Source organism: Xiphophorus hellerii, chromosome 22 (assembly GCF_003331165.1).
Source record: "Xiphophorus hellerii strain 12219 chromosome 22, Xiphophorus_hellerii-4.1, whole genome shotgun sequence".
Lineage (NCBI taxonomy): Eukaryota > Metazoa > Chordata > Actinopteri > Cyprinodontiformes > Poeciliidae > Xiphophorus > Xiphophorus hellerii.
In genome coordinates, this window is record NC_045693.1 from 21,788,679 (window position 1) to 21,811,439 (window position 22,761).

Consider the following 22,761-nt stretch of genomic DNA (forward strand, 5'->3'; position numbering starts at 1 on the left):
TATCTGTGCTGAAATAAAGTGTGCCTACAAAATGATGCTCCCAACACCATGTTTCCCTATAGGTACGGTTTATTCAGGATGATGTCTAGTGTCAGTTTTCCTCCACACGTGGCAATTTGCATTTAGGTCACTTGTTGTGAGTCCTGGCCCTCATGGATCGCTCCCGCCATGTTTTAAGATGTCTTTACTGCAGGACACTGCATTCAAAGGACTTCATGACCTTCTCGGTGTACCATGAAGAGCTACAGAAGCCTGATAATCACACATTCATTGAACTTAGGTGTGTGGCAACGGGGAAGCATCAAAAACATGACGAGAAATGGTGGCTGAGGACCAACATTGAAAACCATCGATTTAGGTTGAGGATTCCAGTCTCCTTCGACCAGAGAACTGAAGAAATATAACTTTCCAATTTTTTCCTGCACATCTAGGTTTGCAAAGTTATGACCCGAAATGCAAACGTTTAAAAACCATGACCCCCAACAGACAAGAGTTTCAAGCAACCCTTATGTGTTTTATTAACACCACAGAAATCTCACATTTGTTTCACGATTTCATTTAACAGGACCAATGTCAGACAAGGGACGTTGGTACGACATGGCGAGGAGGAGGAGGAAGGTTAGCCTGGGGGCCATCCCATACAGCGTCCACCCAACACATGGACGTGGATGTGGTAGACAGACTGGCCTCCATCAGGCCCGTCGTTGATGATGATCCGGTAGCCCTTTGACAGGCCTGCATTTTGAGCGACCTTCTTTGAAACGATCAGCAAGTGGCCCAACAACTGCAAGAGCAAAAGACTTGATTAAAAACAGATTCAACACATAGGTTGCCGAGTTAATATTCATTCCCAAGACAGTTTAAATACATCAAATACATAAGAATTAATATATTTATATTAATGTATATACATGTATTATTGTTATTAGACAAATAAATTGGTATAAATTACTACCAAAAACTATTAAATTACTGAAACATTTACATATTTTTTTAATCTACATTATATGCATTTTCATTTACATTGTAAACAATCACAGAGTAAAATATTTAACGACTTATTTACTAAATGATACCACTTTTGGTTCAAAATATTTGTAACGTTTGCAAATGCCTCCCTCTGGTGGTCAATGATATAAATTACTCTAAATTGAATTTTAATCTATGGAGGCGTCCAGAATCGTACGTACTGCAGCGTCGACTTCCTCGGCTTGCGACAGCTGAACAATTGGTTTCTTAGGGACCACCAGGATGTGAGTCGGAGCTTGTGGAGAAATGTCATTGAAGGCAACACACTAAAATTAAAAGAGAGAAGGAACAGAAGGAAAACAAAGAAAAAAATCAAGAAAGTGTAGAAAGCTCTGGACGACTTTATTTTTAGAAAATTTGATGTTGACTGCAAATATGGCTACAGAACATTATAATATTGGGATGTCATGCTATAATGACATCTTTACGCATGTCAGATCAAAACGTTCGTATGGATGTCATAATAACTCGCTGGTTCAGATCTACCTGAACCACTTCAGATATAGCTTGACTAGTTTTTATTCAGATCTGCAGTTATTTTAGGACGATACACGCCCTAGCACACAATGGTACACAGCATAATTTCTGCATTATGGTGTGCTACATGTTTCATAACAAATTATCGTATTATAGGTCTGCAGGCTGCGTGCAGATCTCAAATGCTGGATTGAAAGTACAGCCAACTGGACCCTCATCAATTTGCAGCAAATACAGAACGAAAGTAAAAATCAGAGACGCACAATTCTCTGTTCTCGCGCTGAATTAAACTGATCACTGGCCCTCCGCTTTGTCTCTAAAATATTACACTTTAGCACACTTTCGGGACTTGCAAATCCAACCACCACACTTTGTCTCCGCCTGCTTTCTGCAAAGCTAGCTCAGACTCAACCAAAAAGTGCTGCAGTGAAAGTGAACCGCAGCGGGCTTGAGCTGCAATAAAAATCCGTCATAAGTGAACATTTCAGCTGCATACCTGATCGTCTTCATAAAGCAGGTCGACAGGAATTTCTTTGCGGATGATTTTTCCAAATATTGTGTCTCCACCCGGCTGGGCAACCTGCGCTTTCGCCGTTTCTTCGGCCATGTTGGTGCAACTAAAAGGGGGCGTGGAGCAAATTGCTACTTTCCGCTAGCGAAGAACAGGCTGAACACTTGATTGGCTACAACACTACGTCATCCCAAAACCTTCGCTGATTGGTCAACGTCGTACATACCGGAAGTAGGTAGAAAAATTCAACATGGGGACTCGTTTGAAGGTGAGTAGTGAGCAATGTTTATATTTAAGAAAATACTTTCAGCGAAATAGTATTTTTTTTAAGTCTATTAGACTAAATCACACTAAAGTTTTTTTTTTTTTTAGGAAATATTAAGTCGCCTAAAAGCGTAGGTTACAACTGAATTCACAGCTGCTAAATGTGTGTTAAGTTAACGGTTTAATGTGTGTAAATCAGGTCCTAAGCGTGTTTAAAAAGCTGCACAGAACAAGAATGGATGTATTCAGAGAGGATGAAAGAGCTTTGACAGGTGAGGTCACACAGCAGGATAGCATATCTCTCTGCTGAAGAAAAAAAGCAAGTATATTGCTATTGGACTTTTAATATTGGATGTTTTCGTTCGTTGTTTGTTTTCTTTTTAAAGCTGCAAAGTTAAAGATCAACGAGGAGTTCAAGAAAAACAAAAATGAAACGTCAGAGGAAAACATCGAAAAGGTCTATTAAATTTTTTTAATATATATTATCTTATGACTTTGACTGACAAACGGAAAAGTAAAAGTGCTGCGAAGATAGTTTTACGTTTAAGTTAAACTATTTTCTCTGTAATATTATACAATTATTACTGTTCTAATAATGTTATTCCTTACTTTTATTTGTCATATTGATAAAACAAAAATATAGAATAAAGACTACTGGTGCTGAAAAAGCAATACATTTTGCCCTGAAATTGTAACAAACTCAATGACAAATATCAGTCTGGGAAGGGTTGCAAAGTAATTTCAAAGGATTTTTGGACTCCAGCGAACCAATGTAAGAGCCGTGATCCACAAGTGAAGAAAACATGGAACAGTTTTCCCAGTCGTGGCTGGCCTATCCAAAATAACTCCAATAGCTCATCTATAACTCATCCAAGAGGTCACAAAAATACGACATGTAAAACTTTACAAGCCTCCCTTAAAATAAGAAAGAGAGTTTCAAGGTCAGAACCACATCTCAAAAAGAAGAACACAAAGGTCCGTGTCCGTTTTCCAAATAAACATCTTGATCATTTAAGACTTTTGGAAAAATATTCTATGGACTGACGAGACAAAAGTGAATCTTTCTGGGAGATTTACACCCGTTGCCTCTTGTACACAATTGACTCAGCATTTCAGGAAGAGAAATTAAATGTATGAGGTCTTTTTGCTGGTTCAGGGATTGGGCGACTTGCCGTAGTTGTTAGAACCATAAATTCAGTTCATGGCACCAAGTTCAAACACATGGGTTACACCGGACAATATTCCAAAACACTTCCAACCCACCCTGACTGGCTCAACAAATAACAAAACTGAAGTTTTGGAGTGGCCTTGTCAAAGTTTGGCTCACACAGGATGCTCATGCTTGAAACTCCCCTGTGTGGTTGAATTAAATTCCTCCACATTGATGTAAAAGGCTTATTTTCAGTCAGATAAACATTATTTTACTACAAGGTGGCACAGTCACAGTTAGGTTTAGGGTGTACTGTAATTTCTTTCACATATGGCCAGATTCGTTGGTGTAAGTAGCCTTTTCTTTTAATGAATAAAGTCCTTGTTTGAAAATTTCACCTTGCATTTACTTCGGTTACTGTTTATATTACATTTTGTTTGAACTGACACATTTAAGCATGTAGAGTTCCTTAGTCCGTCATGCATCTATATCTGTTTTTTTTTGTTGTTTTTGCAAATAACAGATGATTAAAATGGGCTCTGATGTGGAAGCTGTTCTTCGTGAGACGGTGCTGCAAGTGGAACACGTTGCAGAAAACAAGCTCTGTATGATTCTCCTCCTTGCACCTTATGCTTGCTGTACAACTTGTGTCTGAATTGTTGAAATGATCCCCTGTTGATTCACTACACCTCTTTTCCTTCCACAGTGCTTCGACCTAGAGAGGGTGTACTGTTGGAAAATGTGCCCTATTGTGATGAACCCAGAAAAAAATCATGACCATCCTTCCTTATTAATTTTGAGCATCAGTCAAGAGACATTCATTCATCACTCCCAGCTGCCGTTTAATGGATATCACTAAACAATGCTTAAAGTTGTGATGATCTCCTCAGCCATTACATTATGGCTATAAAAGGGTGCTGTAAACTTGATGCCATTATTTTATGTACAGTAGTTGTTATAAAATGTGTTCTGCTTTTAGTTGCTTGTAATAAAGGCAAGTTGATCCAAAATTATATTGCTGATACTGGAAGCCTTCAGTTGATGCTTGGACCATGATTGCCTTTTTATTTTTCTAAATAATAAAAAAAAAAAAATCAAATTTGATTGGTTTGTTATTGATAAAGTTTTGAAGGCTTAAAAAAATATAAAATTTCTACTGTAAAATCATAGTTGGAAGATGTTTTAGATATCGAAAGGTGATTAGAGATGCAGCATTATGCAAAGAATAAGGTTTTGGAACAAGTGCCGACATATAGAACAAAACTACTGAATACAGATTAAAATATTAAACAGAGACAGTTTAATTCAGAAGACTAAAACTTGTGTTTTTAGTAAAAGCTATCTGCACTTGACAAAACAATGTTTGTGGAGGTCTTATCTCCAAAAACTAAATTCAGCACAGTTTAAAGCATACAAATGCTTTGTATTGGTTTTGCATTGTTAAGAAACTAATGGATCTGGGTCTCAGGCATAACAATGGCAGCAATATAGCACAAACAATTGATATATTGTGTATTTATTGTGGTTATTAAAACATACTTGGCTTATTATGGCAACAATTAAGAGAGACATAAAGGAACGTACGACAATTATGATTTCATATGTTTACAATTTTCCCTCCTACTTTTTGTTGATTACTTTTGTGTTACAAGTACTCTTGCACATATAGTACAACTTAAAGTCAACATGAAACAGATAACCTTGATTTTCTGTTCAATCGTTTCCTTTTGTGTTTATAAACTTCCTTAATCTCATATAATCTTTAATTGACCTAAACATCCTTACCACTATCTAATATTGGTAATTCAATTGTTTTAAAATATAATATATTGTAAATAAGACAAAGCATTCTGACATATCCACCATATTGCACTGTTGTGCCATTGTAAATGTAGAACACTGTAATCTACCATCTCCAATATTCCACTGATTAGAGCACATTATGAAAGATATTTACATGGAAGGGATCCATTTCATATTGCTGTTTGTTTAAACGAAACACACAAATCACCACGAATTGAATTTTTAGCTAAAACTAGCTTCATATTCTGCAGTGTGTGGATGTTATTAGAATGCTGAAGCCCGCATTTCATGCTCCAGAACGGTAGGTGGCGGTATGCACCTATAGATGGCATCCAAGTCCGCCATTAACGCCCAGAAAAAGGCCGACGTCGACGTTGCTGTAGCAACGCTTGTCGTTTGAGTCCTTTCGCTAACTCTTTGGTTCAATGGCAAAAATGAGGTGATAAACCCCCCAAATAAGGAATTTATTCCTGCCACGAAGCTCTCTTAGAAAGAAGAGACTATTTCTCCGAAACGTCCTGAATTTGTTCGCTCTCATTTTTGTCAGTTCAGACACGCTTTGGGAGCTGGCAGCGGCGGAGGTCCAGAGGCAGGAGAGCGGAGCTGGAGAGGGGGACGGAGGAGAGACGGTCTGTGAAAGGAGTGTGTTTCTGATAGGGAGCAAAACTGGGGTTGGTACAGCCTCGTTACATTGTTTTCATATGTTGAAAGACAAGCTCCAAACCTTAAAACAATCATAGGTTATAACTTATGAAGTCAATTCGTCTTTTTCAGGGTAAAACGTCAATCCTCCTCAGATGTCTGGAGAGGTGAGTAGTTATAGTGTCAACTACCAACTCATAATTCATCATCTGTGAAATGCAGACTTTTTATGGTAGCTACTACCATAAAATGGGCCAGTTAACTTAGGAGAGCCTAACAAAAATACAATTACGGAAGAAATATTCACAACGCAAACAATACGCTGACCTCAGGGAAGTTGTACATTTCATCACGACAAAGTCGAACCCATGACGAGTCATTTACACAACTTGTTCGTGGAAAAGTCTTTATCTTTTTTTTAAATACGTATACATTTATAAATAATATCCGGAGCATCTCTTGCTGCAACTGCAGCTTCTTTGCAAAGTGTCTGAAGCTTAGTCAGGTTGGATTGATGGCACCATTGCCTCCACCGGAGCTACCATAAGATTCCCGGATGCTTCCCTAATCCATCACTTTCCTCCTGATCTTCCTGCTTTTTCCTTGCTCTTTGTGATGCTGTTTGTTCACTAACGTTCTGCAACAAACCTCTGAGTTTTTATTTATTCTGAACAAGTTAGATTGCACACAGCTGAATTCTGCTTACCCTTAAATTCCTTTCTTTTTCTCCGCAAGAGATGAGCCACCAAAGCCAACTCTAGCACTGGAGTATACGTTTGGCAGGCGGGCCAAGGGACACAACACAGTAAGGCGACCCCACATGATCTTTGATGATCTCAGACCTCACCATGAGATTTCTAATAGGCTAAAGAAGCACAAATGTTTTTAAGATTGACAGCTTAAAAAGTATTCCTTATATTATTTAAGTTATGTTACATTTAAAGCAATTCAAACGTATTTATTGGATCTCCTAGTAGTCCAGCACAGTAAGCACTGATCAGGGGTTCGCGGCAGCAGGTGATTGGAGCATGAACAAGGAAGCTGATGTAAAACTGAGTTAGAATCTAACTTCTTTTAAAACTTTTTAAAGGTGAATTTGGAACTATTTCTTTTATTTTTCATTTAAAATGTATTTATGATACAAACTAAATGGAATTGTAGTGAGAAGGCAAAAAAAATATTTCCTCTTGAGCTTTTATGTATCAACCTGTTTTTTTCTCACTCAATGGTGGTGGTTTAGCATTAGCATGGTGTTCTTTCAGTTGTAGTCAGTTCACTTGTAATGCAGAAGTCATGTAAGTCTTTATAAATAGCCAGTTACTTTCCTGCTGTAAAACCGGACCTCCTCTTTCCTCTTTCAGCCCAAAGATATAGCCCACCTGTGGGAACTGGGAGGGGGAACCTCTCTCTCAGACCTCATCCAGATCCCCATCACTCCAGACAGTATAAGGTTGGTCACTTATTGCCTTATTATTGTATTTAAAGCTTCTTGGTAGTAAAGAGGCAGCTGTTCGTGAATGCGTGGTTTTTCTCAGGTCTCTTTCTTTTGTGCTCGTTCTGGACCTGTCCAAACCCAACGCTCTGTGGGGAACCATGGAGAAACTTCTGAATGCAGCTCAAGCTCATGTGGGAAAAGTCTTTTCTGAGGCACAGAAGTCCAAACCTGGAGGCAAACGGCAGAAGGCTGCTCACCCAGCAGCTCGGGTCTTACCAAAAGATTATCCAGTACGTGCAGAGATCATTGTGGTTTTCCATTTTTGTTTACTTGATGTTTGTATATTTAATGCTGGCTTTATTTTCATATGTATTTCTGAAGGTTTAACGTCATCTTTCAACAGGACAGAGAGCTGATCAGTCCTTTTCCCATCCCACTGCTCATCATCGGCAGCAAATATGACCTCTTTCAGGTAAAGCACACAATTTAACTGCTCTACATTGTCTGGACAGTACGTCTATTGTTTACTGCTTTCAGTTAAAATGAGGTGTGTGCATACAATGAAAATGTCATCTCTTGATAAATTACAAGCAGTCTGGTCTACTTGGTGTGACAGATTTAAAGTGAAAGTTTTTTTATTTATGTTGCAGGACTTTGACTCTGACGAGAAGAAAGTTATTAGAAAAACCCTCCGTTTTCTTGCCCACTATTACGCAGCCTCTCTGATTGTAAGTGAACCCCAGCAGGCTATCTGTCCATATGCGGTTTGATTTCCATCTGCTGTTGAGCTGCTTTCATTTCTGTTTTTCTCTGTCTGTTCTTTATATTAGTTCACTAGCATTAAATCAGAGAGCCTCATGTCCAAAACCAAGAGCTTCTTCTCACATCTGGCGTTTGGTCTGGACAGAGGGTGAGGACCAAATGACCAATTAATGCAAAGAGATTTCATTATTTAAGAGGAATTTTTGTATGAAATTGTAGGATATGAAGAACTTAGATGTGACTCTTTTAAGTAACTTTCTAGTCAGAAACTCAGAAGTTCTGAAATGATCAGCATCTACTGCAGCAGTTCATATCCTTTTATGAAAGCTCTCATTTAGTTTTTGTTCAAACTTTTTTTTTGTTGTTGTATATATTAGATTGGTAACTATCTGTCGTCTGTTATATAAATAAAAGCAGAGAACAATCATAACAGCAGCATGTCTTGAGTTCATTTGTTTGTCTTTTTTTTTTATTTACAATCAGGAAAACTGTGTCCTGTGACTCAGGTAAACCTCTCATCATCCCAGCTGGCTCTGACTCTTTCAGCCAAATAGGTGAGCAACAGCACCACCTACTGTCCAAATGACGCAACACATATAAAATAAACCAGGCCTGCTGTGTGCCACAAAAACAAACACTGCATGATGAAACATCCGCGGGTAAACTTTTTCAGATTTGCCACATAAGAACCACAAACTGAGCTGAGCGACTAAATTAAATAATATTTCAATAATATTCTAATTTATTGGTACGCACCTGTACTTTTTTAAAGGAACTGTATAGTTTGTTTGGATGTAGGGGATTGTGAGATATTGCGTTTAAAATAATGTGTCCTGATATTTAGGGTCGCCTCCTTCAACTGACATCGACATAACGTCTCTACATGCCAAAAACCCAAAAGATCTGTGGAAGAAAGTGTACGAGCGAGTCTTTCCCAGTGAGGTAGCAGCACACTTCTCTGTTTCAGCTCACATACAAGAACATAAATGTTTTCAGTACATGGGAACAATCTTGTTTTCCCAGAGCCACAGTGAGCAGAGAGAGCTGAAAGATCCAGCCAAAGACCCACAGTACAGTGAGCCTCAAATTGATGCAATGAGAGCACAAAAAGATCAGGTAACACAATTTTAACACTTACACACTCGGTTCTTTAGAGTTAAATAGTTGTTACAGTTGTCTGATTTTAGACAGACAACTGTAGATAGTGGGCAATGTTTGGTCTCTGTGTCCCTGAACTTTGTAATCCATATCAAGGAAAGCAGGTATTAGCAGACAATAAGTAACAAAATAATTTATATAAAAAATTAGAAGACAGGTATGACTTGATGTTAGTTATAAAGACTATATTGAGAGAAGAAGTTTTTAATAAACTTAACTTTTCTGCTTTTTTGTTTTTCTTTTCCTCCTCATTTTACAATGAGGTTAAGACTTTTAAGCATGATTTCTTCATTTCATGGCACATTCTACTTTATATAAAATATGAGAGGTTAATGCTGAGCTGGAGAATTTATCTTTACTAAAATATCCAGGTTTTGAACATGAATTATTACATGATTACCAATGGAAGAAAGATTACCATCAAGGACAACTGGAAGTAAAGCAAAAGATTCAAGTTCAAACATTTTTATGAAGCATAAATTATAGAGAAAAGCAGCAGTACAAAAATTACCAGCAAAAAAATACCACAACTACTAAGACGCAATCCTGTATTTTAAGAAAGTAGTTTGTTAAAGAAAAACATACACACACATTTTAAATTATACAGTGGGGCCTATTTACTCAATGACTTCACATAATTTTACTCGCTTTGTAGTCTAAAAATGATCTGGAACTGTTTTAATATTTATTTGTTTGTGATAGTACCAACGAACATATATATGTTAGATTATTGATATTGTACTGATATTCCAGAGGTTCTCTCTTTCTCTTGTAGCTGTTTTTTCCCACTAAGTTAACATAAATAAACTCGGATTTATCCTCTTTTCTACACGTCACACCATCTGCCAGTGCTCTAAAGTAACCTTGTGCCCTGCAGTAGCCTGGCCTTTCGATGATTAACATAACTGTAATAATATTCTATAGTTGTAAAAGCTGATACCATCTATCTTCTTGTCAACATGCCATGGTTCCACTGTGGCACTTGAACTCCAGTAACCTGCGTGAATCACACTCTGCTATCTCTTACCTGATAACAGCTCATTATTTTCTGGAACTGAAGCATTCAGGATGTGGCTGATCTGAGCTGCCAGAGCAAAAAAATACACAAAACTTATTTCGCAAGAGCATTAAAACAGAGGGACGGTGTTGCTTTGTCAATGAACTGCACTATGGGAGCATTTTATCCTCATCAAAAGATTTAAAATATAAAAAAAGAATTGATGAAAATAGAGGTAAAACTAAGTCAGATTAATAACATCAGTTTGATATTTTTTTTTATCTTTGCGTTGTTTGCATTTAATTAAGTGAATCACATGTTGCTGGATTGAACAATATGTGTTTATTTTTCATTATAGTCAGAAAATGAGAGAAAAATGCATATTTTTAAATTGACCTCACACCAGGAAACAAAACAATTATGTCTGTATTTTTTTTTGTCTGAATCTGTTTTTCAGGAGTTGGAGCAGTATAAGAGAAATGCAGCGAAGTCATGGAAAGAACTGCAGCTGGAGACATAAGAGATAAATTTGTTACAACACTTTATTGTGTACATATAATAAACATTTTGCTGTATTTAACTTTTTTTACAGGCTCTTTTCTTTCTTTGCAATGTATGCATTATTGGTTAAGAACTGTTCAGTCTACTGCTATTAAAATGAGGTTTTCTAAAAACAAGTTACAACAACTTTCTATTATTTAAAACATTCTTTACAGTAAGTGAAAAAAAAAAGCTATCAATCGTATTTTTCTGACAGCATTAGGTATTTATTATAACTTAAAAATTACAGTGATATTCAACCAGTGCTGTATTTTCTGTCTCCAATGTTTGAAACATTGTTGGGGTTATTAGTGGGCTTGTTTCAAAACTCATTATTGGCAATACAGTCAATTTCAAGAAATATATAGAAAAAATAATAAGTCTAGCTTAAAAAAAAATTAAAGTGCTGGCAGAAATACTAAGATAATGTGCAAGTTTTATGTGAAGACTAACAAGAACATTTAAAATGAGCAAATGCTGGATTCACATGTCTGTAGTTTTATGTTTTTCTAACTACCTTAAAATAAGATAATTTAAACTTATTAGCCATCCTAGTCATGATCTATTGGACAGTTCTTGTACTTTTTAGGACACATTTTTACACAGTTACAGTAAACTATGACAAAATACAAAAACCGAACCACAGAAGAACTGACCGGCATGCCAGAATTAAGGCACGTTAATGGAAAGGTTTTCTTTTTAGTGGCGGATGAGTTTATCCCTGATCCTGAAACTGATAATTCCCATCACAACCAAAGCAGGGAGGAAGGAGTAGAGGAGAACAAAGTCTAGTGTGTACCGCGACAAAGCACCGGGGTAGCCCATGTCAATGATCTGATCCCCTGAAGTGATCACACATTCTCCTGGTAAGGATTTGGTTCCGTCTGGAATAACACAAAACAGAAACGATCAAACTCAGATAGTTTTTTTTTTTTTTTTAACCCAAACAAGCAGACAAGAACCTTGACGTTACCCCGCGCACAACTTAAGAGTCCTTGAACATTGAACTCATTCTTTATCAGTCGCAACATCAAATATCAAAGTTGCAAAGGATCAGCAAAAAAAACAAACAACAATAAGAAAAGCATATACATGTAAAATGTTTGTATGCTTTCAGTTAGGAAAGGGAAGCACATTATCTGTCTACGAAACATTAGGAAACACCAGTAATGTGTTTTAAATCAAATCTGTCAATAAAAAGACCCCACAAAAAAAAACTTACTGCAGCTGAACTCCAGATCGAGGAACTCTGTGACGATGAGAAGTTCGCAGCCGTATTTCTGGAAAGTGAGGTAACTGAGCCACTGAAATACCACCGGCATCTGCTCTGTGCTTCTGTAGATGTGAAGAGTCAACCGCATTTAAAACGTACAAGTCAAATATCTGTTTTTTTTTAAAAAAAGGATTTGACTTCAGATGTATTAAAACGAGGTTCCGGTGTGGTTCGTCTAACCTGAGGAAACCAGATCCCACCAGGATTCCTGCAATGTTAAGTAAAGCCATCCCAGTATTGACCATGTTAGGGTCCTGGACCACTCCTAGCAGAACCACTGTCAACAACTCCCCTGAGGAAAAGGTTGGGGATTTCAATACATACAGGAAAACAAGTCACTTAAAATGGTAAAACATGAGAACATTGTCTTTTTAAACTACAATTTTAAACATCTATGCACTGTTAACAAAACACCAACATTACTAATACACTCTGTCAAGACATAACGTTTTCCTCTCTCATCTGAACCAAGCTGTGTTTCAGTTCCTTATTTCTAATAATTCATATAATTTTTTACAGCTACTATAAACCCAAAATCTTGTTTCTGTGAATATTAGAATAAAATCAGCAAGTAAATGAATACATAAATGTGTTGCTTTAGCATGTACAATCATGTATAAGACTGCTGACTTGACAGTTGTCCAGCAGAAAGTCATTGACATCTTCCATAAGCGGGATAAGTCAAATAAGTAATTGCTGAAGAAACCAGGTGTTCACAGACTGCTGAATTTAGGCACATTGATGGAAAATGTAGTGGAAGGAAAACATGCACAAACAAAACATGGCAAAATACTGTAAGTGCCAAGTTTATGCAAACTTCTGCATTAAACAAAAGCAAAAAATATATTTTTAAACTATCTCCCTTTTTATTTTTTACTTTTAATTATTAATAATTATTTTAGCAAATATTAATAATTTTTAGGTCCTACATTTTTTTCTCTAATTTAATGTCAGAAAGTAAGAAAAAAACAGGCCACATGTCTTTACAAATACCTAGTTTCAACTGTAAACTATTAATTTCACACATTTACTTATGTTATATACATAATAACCTTCATTTTACATACGTCTTAAGTGTATAATTATTATCTTGGGATAATAATTATTTGCACAAAGGTGTAACTCCCAAAAAAAAGTCCCACTCTCCCCACATTGAATTTCACATTTTGAGTAGAATTAACAAAATGCATGAACTGTTCAGCGACATCAAAATTGATTGACTGGCCTCCGTATTTCTGTCTTCCGAGACAGACAGTGCACAGACAGAAGACAGTGGGTCTAAAAACATGTTCTAGAGCAAATATCTACGCAAGACAAAACGTCTAATTATAAGCATCATCTTATCAGCTCACCTGTTATATGGGGAACAAGAACTACAGCAGTAAAACACAAAAAGCGCCACGTCTCCGGGTGCATCCCCACCGTCCTGAGAAGGGGAAAAACAGACAGAATTAAGAGTTGCTGTTTTGCACAACACTCATCGAGCGCTTGATGAGGATTCATTTGCAGCTACCCACCAGTAAATAAAGGAGCTGAAGATGACGACACTCAGGACGCTGAAGGGCAAGATGTGGACGATGTAGGCCAAGAACATTTGCCATTTACTGTACAGGCCGTCCTGACTCTCCTGATCACTGATGGCTCGCAGCGCAGGGACTGTTGGGGAGAAAAAAACAAAGTGACAACTTCATGAGTTCAGAGTTCGGATACTGACCCTCCAAAAAGTCTCAGAAACAAAAATGACATTTGAGTAGAGTTGTCAAGTTAACAAGATTCCTAAAGAAAAAAAAAAGAACATTTATAACCTTTCATTGCCCACTTTTATTGTTGGTCATTTGCTCCATTATTAATAACTAATTATCTGAAACTGCTAAATCCCCTAAATAAATCGAACCGATGAGCCGATTCTGAATTCTTTTCCGAGAACTCAGTGCACCTAACGCAGTAAAGTCATTACTTTACAACATGCAGTTCAGTGTAATATCTTTTCAGCAAATTTCAAGGTCAGTCTGATAAAGCAGGCACTACCTCTGGCTGCGACCCCTGCTCAATTCATTGTTTTATCATACCTCTTATCCTCTTTATCTGATATCTACAGCCCTAAAGCTTATGTTTTAGACTCAGCCGATAAGCAGCAGATACTTAGCTAAAAGAACAGGATCAATTAAATTGAGCTTTTTAGATAACTCTGTATATAATCTAGAAGTGATGTGAAATGTAAGATTAATTGTAGACAAACAAGAAATTGTTAAACTAGAATGTTGTGTACCTTTTATTGAGGAAGTCTTGAACATGTTAACCCCAAAAAGACTCGCATACATGAGTTAAAACATAATCTAGACTAGGCCATACTGACATTGTAGGTTTGTAGGTTAAAGTTCACTGTGCTTCACTGAACCGGTGGTGGAGAAAAGGTTCATTACCCTTTAAGCATGAATAGCTAAACACAATCAGTCAAACAACTGAGATAAATCACCGAGAAAGGGTCCACCTTTTCAGTCTGTCATGCCATCTGGTTCACTCCTGACTTTGAACCGCAGCTGGGAATGACCTCTGAGATTACCCTGTGGCATGAAAACGCAGCGGACACTTCTACCACTGGAAACTGCATGCGTCTAAATTATCTGTCCAGAACGTCCCACGGATGCTCGATCTGTCTGTACTCTGGGGGAAATTTGAGGGATAAATCAGCACTTTGACGTTTTTGACATGTTCTCTGCAGTGTTTTCGAACAATCTGTGCGGTAATAGAAACTGCACTGCTGTGAATGCTGCTGTCAGCACGAAGCGGCAAAGTAATATCGTCAAGCAAGCCACTGCACAACACTTTGTACATCTACCTTCCACCTGGTCTCAGCAACAGATTTAGCTCTACAGCCATTTCGTTTGCAAGTATTGTAACTTGATGTACACATGAGATGATGGCAAGTTGCTGTCTTCTGGTAAAGCTTTCATTGGTCAGCATCGAGTCTGATTTAATCCTCGTTTGGTTTGGGCAACACATTAAAGCTAAATTGGGCACTGTGCCCAACAGCTAGATCAAACAATGACCTGTTTACTTTTTCTATAAAGTGAAAACATGTTGCATCATGTTCGACACAGGTAATAATTTAATTAGGTCCCTGCAGCAAAACTTCAATATATTTTTATGGCGTTTCATATGATAGTCCAACACAAAGTAGTACCCAATTGTGAAATTGGAGGAGAATAACATCATACCCATAATAGCACAGTAGAACTAAATTACTTATCTTTTCATTTTATCATTATGTGCCACTTTATGTTGGTCTGTCAAAGAAAATCCCATTAAAGTCCATTAAAGCTTGTTACACCATGACATAAACTCAAAAATAAGCTTTGTAAAGCTGAATAACAAGTAAAATTGCGGGCTTGCTGACAATACTTAATAAACCATGAGTGTTAGAACAGGTGTTGGTGGACTCACAGAGAGAAACAGCATTGAGCATGCCAGTATAAGGCGAAGCAGCCACACACTGATAGATCATTCCTATTCGGTCCTGCACTGCACCCTTGGTCGCATCCATGTCTAGATGGATGACGAAGAAGGCCACAAAGAAACCGTAGATCAGGTTCTGGGACAGACGCATGATCACACCAATCCTGTCTCTGGAGAGGTTTCGGACTGTTCGCCTAAACGTAAAAAAAAAACCCAAAACACACACATCAAACACAGCCGTTAAGACACAAAACTCGTTGTTGCTATAAAGCAGTGGCTCCCAAAGTGTGGTGCGCGCCGCCTGGGGGGAGTGCAGCGCCATTGCAGGGGGGGCGCGGGAAGCGGTATGGATGAATGAAAAAAAAAAAACAGTTAAAAGTGTTTCACTGTAAAGATGGTTTGTAGTTTTGTTGCAACCTGAAGTGTGAAATAAACTTCAGTGGAGTTTGAAAACAAAATATGTGTATCGGTTTATGTCTGGTTGAACGATGTGTGTGCCCAGTTTATGTATTTTTTTTCTTTTTGGGGGGGATTTTATTGTAATCCATAGGGGAGGCCCAGAAGAAAATCTTTGGGAACCACTGCTATAAAGAGTCCAAGCTGCAGTAAAGACTACAGACCTAACCAGAACTCCAAGCTTGGCAGCGCAGTTGGGTGACTCTTTGTTTTTAAAGGGGATGGCAGGTTTGTCTGAGATCTGCAGGCTCTGCTCCATTTTGTCCAGCATGTTCTGGAAGATGGCAGACCTCTGATAGGACGACGTAATCTCGTGCATCCGACTGAAAGTGGCGGCCTCCCTCTCGCTGCTGCGCGTGTCCACAGAGGTGAAGTCGACTGTTTGACATCACATGGGTTTTTAACGTCTGCTGCTGTACATGTATGGTGTTCTGTTACTGTGCTACATTTGTACTGAAATGTTGCTCTGTGTTATTGATACCATAGATATCAAAAGGGTTGCAGTACTCTGGGCACTCATATCCACACTGGCTGAAGAAATCCACCATTTCCTCCGGCTGACCACAAAACACCAGCTCTCCCCGACTCATTATGGCGATCCTGCTGAACACCTGACAGGTCAACACACATGAGAACAGATTACCTCACAGTTAACATTTATGCAAAAGTATTTCAATCCCTAGATTTTTATCTAATTCTTTTTTTTTACTTCTTGACTTGCGATAGGTCAACACAAACGTTTTTGTCTAAACCTCATGGGAGCAAACATTTCAATGCCCGCTGTCTTCATCAGAGTCAGAAAATAGTGCATCATTTTTAAAAGAGAGACAATGGATTTCTGATTTTCAATATTTTTTGGAAAGAAAAATTGGATAATTGTGGCATGGATTGCTCCTCTAGAGGCAATAGAACCATTTTCCAGATCTAGAAGCTGATATTTTCTGCTCATTTTCTTTTCAAAATAGCTCCATTTCAGAAGTTTCTTTGTCTTCTGAAGGTCACTTATAGTTTATCTTTGGACTTTTTGCTGCTTTCCACCATCCAGAACAGATTCAAACCAGTCCTCTTTGGTTTATTTTAATTTTTTTTACAATGCAATAGATTCCTGTTTTATAACAACCAACAAATCACCCTTGTTTAATTTAACAGAGTTTCTACTTAATTTTGGGGGGATACTCGTCAAATACATTCCTAACAACTTCATCACCACAAAGTTACTTTCATGAACCCATCTGACCCAAGACTTCCAGTAACTCCACTTTGCTTTTCATCCTAAAACTCACCCAGAAGAGCTCCGAGCGTGGCTGATGGATGGTTACTATGACGATGCGGTTCCTCCTAGCCAGCTCTGCCAGCAGCACCACGATCTGATTGGCCGTCATGCTGTCCAGGCCGGTGGTTGGCTCATCCAGCAAGATCACCCCTGCAGGAACACCATCCCAGTGACCTCATCACTGTCACACACTGAAACTCTGGGCACAAGTTAAAGATTGGACAGCGACTCCTCCTCACCCAGGCAGAAAACTTTCAACAGCACTTGCACTTAAAGTGGCACTTGCAGGCCTCTCTGTAGGTCCAACTTAACTTGGGGAGATAAGTGAGTTCACTCTTCTTCTTTTTTTTAGTTAATTACTCTAATTAGAACAATTAAAAGATTGCCTCTTTGCATTATGAAAGCAGGGTGGAATTAGTAGATGCTTTAATTGTGAGATTAATTCATTTCCTGGTTGATTGGAGAGGCAGCGAATGGGAACTTCTCATTACTCTGACTGTGACTCTCTGGGAATGTGTGTGTTCATGGCCAGTTAATCCTGAATGAGGACTAAGACCCTCAGTCCTCCCTGGAGCACTACGGACCTGATAAAGCGCACCTAGGAGGAGCACACACACACACACACACACACGCCAACACACACCCACACACACTCAGAGGTGGGTCTGTGCTCATTCCCCTCATGGTGTGATAACCCGGTCCTTTAATACTCTTCTCAGTCTCCCCATCCCTTTTTCTGTCCTTTCCTTATCTCAGCACCATTTAGATTCTTTTGTTTTATTCAAGGGGGATTTTGAAACTCTTGGGGTGAGACGCGGGTCATTTATTGAACCCCTGTCATTTCACATGAAGGTTCTGCGTTCTGTCTTGTTTGCATTTTGTAGTTTTTGCATTTAGTGTGACTGGAAATTATAAAAGAAATGCCTTAATTAGAACGTTTTGGTGAAATTTTCCAATCTTGTCCTGCTTGCTCGGTTTTCTCTTGTAATTTCCAGATGAATTGTGTCTGTATAGTTCATTTCTAGACACTTTGTAAAAAGATATTTTTATTTTTACTGACTAAGCTTTTCTTTTTTTTAGTTCAGTTAGAATTATTATTTACTTAATGCAAGAATAATGAAAGAAGGAATCTTTAAAGAAGTTATTCTAAAGTCAGACGTTTTTTATAAACTAAGATTATTATACTTTTAAACAATTTGGAAAATCCCAGGTAATTATGTCATGACTATATAAGCTTCCAATAGGTTAATTTACAAAACCTAAGTTAACTAAAGGCCATAACCACAGTCTATGTATTTTAAGATAGTGACTCAATGCTGGTTTGTCATTGTTGGATGCAAGCTTATGTTCTTGCTACAAAAGAGTGTTTTTTCTTTTATAACTCTTAGGACTGTTTTTAAATTTTAATAAGTTAATGTGTTATCAATAATAATGTCCAGATAAACATATCGGCTCTATATTTAGCACAGATAACTGAACTAAAATCTTTATTATCAAAATGTGGCGGAGAATATATTACTGAAACAAACTGGTTAGCCTTGTTATTATTGAATCATTGTTGAACATTACATTTAAAAACAAATGTGTTTCATTAAACTTTAAATAAATTGTATGGCTTATTTTTAAAACCTCCCAAAATTCATTTTTATATATTCCCCCCCCCCCCCCCCCCCCCCCCAGGCCTAGGCATTTTTTTAATGAATCATTTTAATGGATCTGAGATTCACAATTTGAAGAATAATGTCTGTCTGCTGTTTATTTCATAATGACGATTAAATTGGCTGCAGACCTCAGAAGACTTTTTCATGGATAAAATGTCTGTAGCTCATCTCAGCTGTTTCCAGTCAGGAGAAACTTACTTGGATCCTGGAGTAACTGGCTGGCGATGGAGACCCTCCGTCTCTCACCACCAGAGATCCCAGGGAAAATTCGCCCTCCAATAACACTGTGCGCCACGTGACTGAGACTCAACTCAGCCATCACTGCCGACACCTACATGTAGGCCACAGGTCAAGGTCGGTGAGCAGTAATTACCACCAAGGCAGGCTGATTATCAATGTAAGATATCATTTCGTTTATTAAAGGGAAATACGCTTTGCTTTTCGCTGGATCAAAATAAAAGAAATACCAGAATATTAGAGTTGATCTCTAACAGACGCCTACAATCTTGTTTCAAAGATCATTAGCAACACTTCTTTGTTTTGCTCGCCTCACAAATTGTGTGAACATGTTGCTCGAAGCAGAGAAACCCGTAACAGTGGACAGAACGCAGAAAATCCCCTCCAACCTTTTTCTTGATGGCCTCCACTGAGTGTTTCTGCAGGGCCAGCTGGGCAGTGTAAGTCAGGGTCTCCTCCACTGTCAAATAACTCAGCAAGTTATCACTCTGAAAAACAGACAAAAAAAAAAAACCCAACAAAAAAAAACAATTCAATGCTAATTTTAACTTCTGATAACTTTCAGTGGAAAACATCTAGAGAATACAAAATAAATCAATGTGCATCAACTACATGTCAAATTTGATATCCATTTTCACATAGTGAACTCGGATGAACACTTCATGGCTTTTCATGATTTGATTTTGATCTGATTTGTTTATTTCAAACAGTTTTTTTTTAAAAAAAACAAGAAAACAAGCAATCAGTAGCGCAGAGAAAACATGTGCATACATAACCAAGAACAAAATAATTTGTTTACCACCACTTTTCTGTTTGAGAAGGAGTAGGAAGAAGTGAACACTTATTTAGTCCTACCCCTCATCTCAATTTAATGAAATATATTACCGTCTTAATAATTATCAAAAATTTGTAGTTAAAACCATGTTATAATATTCATGTCCCTGTTCAGGTCCCAAAGAAGGACATTTTTATGGAACAGAATAAACATTTCCAAGAAACATTCAATAGATCTGTTCATAATCTTGCACATATATTTTTTTTAAACTTATATTTAAATATTCAAGTTTTCCTATGCAAATAGCCTTGTTATACACACACACACACGCCCACACACCCCCCCCACACACACACACCCCCACCCCCACACACACACACACACACTTCAAGCAGCTGGACCTGCTTCAATTAACACATGGCACGCCACCCGGTCCCAGTCCTCCTTATTGTCTCCTCCGAATGACTTTAATATCAGGAGCTCATATCACCTCCTCATCTGCGGCTTAGCGGAGGAAGTTAATGACGAAGCTTAGAGAGCAGAAAGCTTTGCTATCAGCGAAGGGAGAGAGACGATTTTGAAATGAAGCAAAGCCCGTTTTTAAAACTACTGTTTTTAATTCAAGCTTTGGACACACATGAGCACCTCTCATTGAGAGATTAGGTGTATGAGGAGGCTATCAAGGGTCTTAAGTTAATTTCATAAAGAGGGCAGGGCGGCCTGTTTGGAGATTTTGCCAAAGTGTGAGTGTCTTTGTGTTCGTGATCTAAAGTAGTGGGGCAGTAGAGAATCCTCCTCGGTAAAGTTGAGTAAAAAGTCCTCGAATAAACTCAAGTAACATATGCTCATACTGAACCTTTTATTTGATTACATTTCTGAAAATACTTACGGAAACTCACTAATGCTACAAATATTGGTTCTGCTGGTGATTCTTATTGTACCTTTTAAAGTTATTCAGAGTGTCTGTCAACCATTTTATTGGTAATTCAACATTTCCTATTTCTAATAAGTCTGTGACAGAGAAGTCAATATACACACACCTCTGTTCAAGATCAGAAAGATACGATAACATGCCCTTCAATTAAAGCAGATGTGAGCCAAATACAAAATCAGTTAATGGCAAAAAAAAGGGTTATATTATTGTTATTTTAGTGTAATCCAGACAGATTCGACATGTTGCAGTTTATTCTAGTGAACTAACAAAAGAAAGAAAATGTTTATATTTGAGGTTTCCTCTTCCCCAGGCCTGTTTTGAAAAAATATGCAGGTCCCAGTTTAAATTCAGTAATCCGAAATGGCATGATGTGATTTTTTTTTTTTTTTTACCTGCAAGACATAGGAGAAACAGTCCTGATATTCTTCCCTCTTCAGTTTTCTGCCGTTGATGAAGACCTCACCCAGCAGGGTGCCGGAGCTACCGATCCGGCCAGCAATAGCGTCCAACAGTGTTGTTTTCCCCGAGCCTTCACGATGCAGAATTAAAACACAATCATGGTCAATCACCACATACTGACTCATTTGATGCATGATTCGAGCTTATTGGCACAACCAGAGCTGGAGGAATGAACTGCACCCTGTTCAGTCCCATATTTCTGTTCCTGGTGTCCAGAAAGAAAAGGGAACAAGACTGGGAGAGATTTTTATTTTCCTATGTGTTTTAGCGAAGAGATTCCAACTTCCAGTTATACTCATGTCGTAGGAGTTTCATAAATCTCAAGCTAATTTACTGATTAGTTTGACATTTTCTCATTTTAACACATCTCTGTTTGGGTCCAACTACTTTTGGTAGTTTAGCTTCCTTGGAAAACAGGGAAAACGCATGAAGGCCTCACAACGAGCTGCATGTAAAAGAAGAAGAACAAGAAGAAGAAGAAGAAACAAAGTATCAGTTTGGGGTGTAACTGAAAGACAAATGTAGCTTTTTTCCTTCCTCCAAGTGGTCATGTTGTCTTTTCATGTTATTAAAAATTGAGATGAAACAGAGCAGCACTTCTCTTACATATTAGCGGAATATAAAAATAACACAATTGCAAGATTACGTTGGAAATTGACTTTGAGTTTGTCTCATTTTCGCCAGGTCTGATGGGGTAGTACGGGGAAACCCGGCTATGACTGAACTCTTTACTCTTTCGACCTGCGTACGAACCTGAATTACCCAGAATGCCCATGATCTGCCCGCTGTCTACGTGGAAAGAGACATCATTGAGGATCTGACGGGTCCATCTCTTCCTGCAGGAGGGCAAGTCCCACCATTGTCCAACACGCTCACTAAAACAAACACACAGAGAGACATGCATGAGCCATATTCCAACTGCAATTTTATTTATTCACCCCACACCTGCCAATAAAGCGCTGAAATAATTCTTGCTTTAAAGTCAAACACTACAATTTGTCTGTTGTTTATAAAAATTTGGGAGAATTATTGGTGTGATTTTAATTTGAAAGAACCTGCACATATTCTGTTTTCTTTGTTGTTGTTTTTTTAGTCCAAACGCAAAACAGTTTGCATGCGGCGTTTACCTGACAGTGTAGGAAATGTTTCTGACACCGAGACAACAGGACGGCTCCGACCTCCCCTCTCCGCCTTCCCTCCACACGTCTCTCTTCGCCTCGGACACGAACTTGAACGACCCCGCAGCTTTCGTCTCCTCCCGTGGCTCCGCCGCCTCCAGGGAATAAAATCTGTTCATGTCTCTGATCCGTCTCCAGCTCCAAGATGACAACCGGACATCGATCTGTTAATAGTCCTGACTGCGTTTCTGTGCAGCTGTGTCAGTGGTGTCCCTCGGAACCATAAAAAAAAAAACAAGGTTAATATCTGTTATCTCTGAGAACTTTGATCTGGAGTTGTGCAAAGACAAA

General features: G+C 38.2%; 4 protein-coding genes across 4 annotated transcripts; 2 read left to right on the forward strand and 2 right to left on the reverse strand.

The window, feature by feature from the left end:
- Window positions 1-493: 493 nt before the first annotated feature.
- hint1 (histidine triad nucleotide binding protein 1) lies at window positions 494-2,147 on the reverse strand. The gene is made up of 3 exons (XM_032553756.1): window positions 2,003-2,147; window positions 1,191-1,295; window positions 494-784 (listed from the first exon to the last, which is right to left on the reverse strand). The coding sequence occupies exons 1-3, from the start codon at window positions 2,111-2,113 to the stop codon at window positions 620-622; spliced, it is 381 nt and encodes a 126-aa protein (XP_032409647.1). The 5' UTR covers window positions 2,114-2,147; the 3' UTR covers window positions 494-619.
- Window positions 2,148-2,183: 36 nt separating this feature from the next.
- On the forward strand, window positions 2,184-4,535 carry lyrm7 (LYR motif containing 7). Its single transcript, XM_032553757.1, has 5 exons — window positions 2,184-2,285; window positions 2,481-2,553; window positions 2,668-2,738; window positions 3,955-4,036; window positions 4,138-4,535. Exons 1-5 carry the CDS (start codon window positions 2,268-2,270, stop codon window positions 4,206-4,208), a joined length of 315 nt encoding a protein of 104 aa, XP_032409648.1. The 5' UTR covers window positions 2,184-2,267; the 3' UTR covers window positions 4,209-4,535.
- Window positions 4,536-5,555: 1,020 nt separating this feature from the next.
- dync2li1 (dynein, cytoplasmic 2, light intermediate chain 1) lies at window positions 5,556-10,808 on the forward strand. Its single transcript, XM_032553755.1, has 13 exons — window positions 5,556-5,673; window positions 5,782-5,905; window positions 6,009-6,043; window positions 6,612-6,681; window positions 7,238-7,326; window positions 7,412-7,601; window positions 7,715-7,783; window positions 7,962-8,039; window positions 8,142-8,221; window positions 8,557-8,627; window positions 8,918-9,015; window positions 9,097-9,189; window positions 10,686-10,808. Exons 1-13 carry the CDS (start codon window positions 5,660-5,662, stop codon window positions 10,746-10,748), a joined length of 1,074 nt encoding a protein of 357 aa, XP_032409646.1. The 5' UTR covers window positions 5,556-5,659; the 3' UTR covers window positions 10,749-10,808.
- On the reverse strand, window positions 10,658-22,702 carry abcg5 (ATP-binding cassette, sub-family G (WHITE), member 5). The gene is made up of 14 exons (XM_032553754.1): window positions 22,420-22,702; window positions 22,046-22,167; window positions 21,226-21,362; window positions 19,514-19,612; window positions 19,086-19,218; window positions 17,237-17,376; window positions 16,435-16,564; window positions 16,118-16,331; window positions 15,486-15,691; window positions 13,559-13,697; window positions 13,394-13,467; window positions 12,222-12,333; window positions 11,991-12,103; window positions 10,658-11,652 (listed from the first exon to the last, which is right to left on the reverse strand). The coding sequence occupies exons 1-14, from the start codon at window positions 22,587-22,589 to the stop codon at window positions 11,468-11,470; spliced, it is 1,974 nt and encodes a 657-aa protein (XP_032409645.1). The 5' UTR covers window positions 22,590-22,702; the 3' UTR covers window positions 10,658-11,467.
- Between the last annotated feature and the right edge of the window lie 59 nt (window positions 22,703-22,761).

Coding starts and splice junctions, on each gene's coding strand:
- hint1 (XM_032553756.1), bottom strand. CDS start 2,113: ATGGCCGAAGAAACGGCGAAAGCGCAGGTTGCCCAGCCGGGTGGAGAC. Junction 1,296..2,002: donor TGCTTTATGAAGACGATCAG/GTATGCAGCTGA, acceptor TTTTAATTTTAG/TGTGTTGCCTTCAATGACAT. Junction 785..1,190: donor CCGAGGAAGTCGACGCTGCA/GTACGTACGATT, acceptor TTGCTCTTGCAG/TTGTTGGGCCACTTGCTGAT.
- lyrm7 (XM_032553757.1), top strand. Junction 2,554..2,667: donor GGATGAAAGAGCTTTGACAG/GTGAGGTCACAC, acceptor TTCTTTTTAAAG/CTGCAAAGTTAAAGATCAAC. Junction 4,037..4,137: donor CGTTGCAGAAAACAAGCTCT/GTATGATTCTCC, acceptor TTCCTTCCACAG/TGCTTCGACCTAGAGAGGGT.
- dync2li1 (XM_032553755.1), top strand. Junction 8,222..8,556: donor GCGTTTGGTCTGGACAGAGG/GTGAGGACCAAA, acceptor ATTTACAATCAG/GAAAACTGTGTCCTGTGACT. Junction 8,628..8,917: donor TGACTCTTTCAGCCAAATAG/GTGAGCAACAGC, acceptor CCTGATATTTAG/GGTCGCCTCCTTCAACTGAC.
- abcg5 (XM_032553754.1), bottom strand. CDS start 22,589: ATGAACAGATTTTATTCCCTGGAGGCGGCGGAGCCACGGGAGGAGACG. Junction 19,219..19,513: donor TGGAGGCCATCAAGAAAAAG/GTTGGAGGGGAT, acceptor GCCTACATGTAG/GTGTCGGCAGTGATGGCTGA. Junction 17,377..19,085: donor CCAGTTACTCCAGGATCCAA/GTAAGTTTCTCC, acceptor GTGTTCCTGCAG/GGGTGATCTTGCTGGATGAG.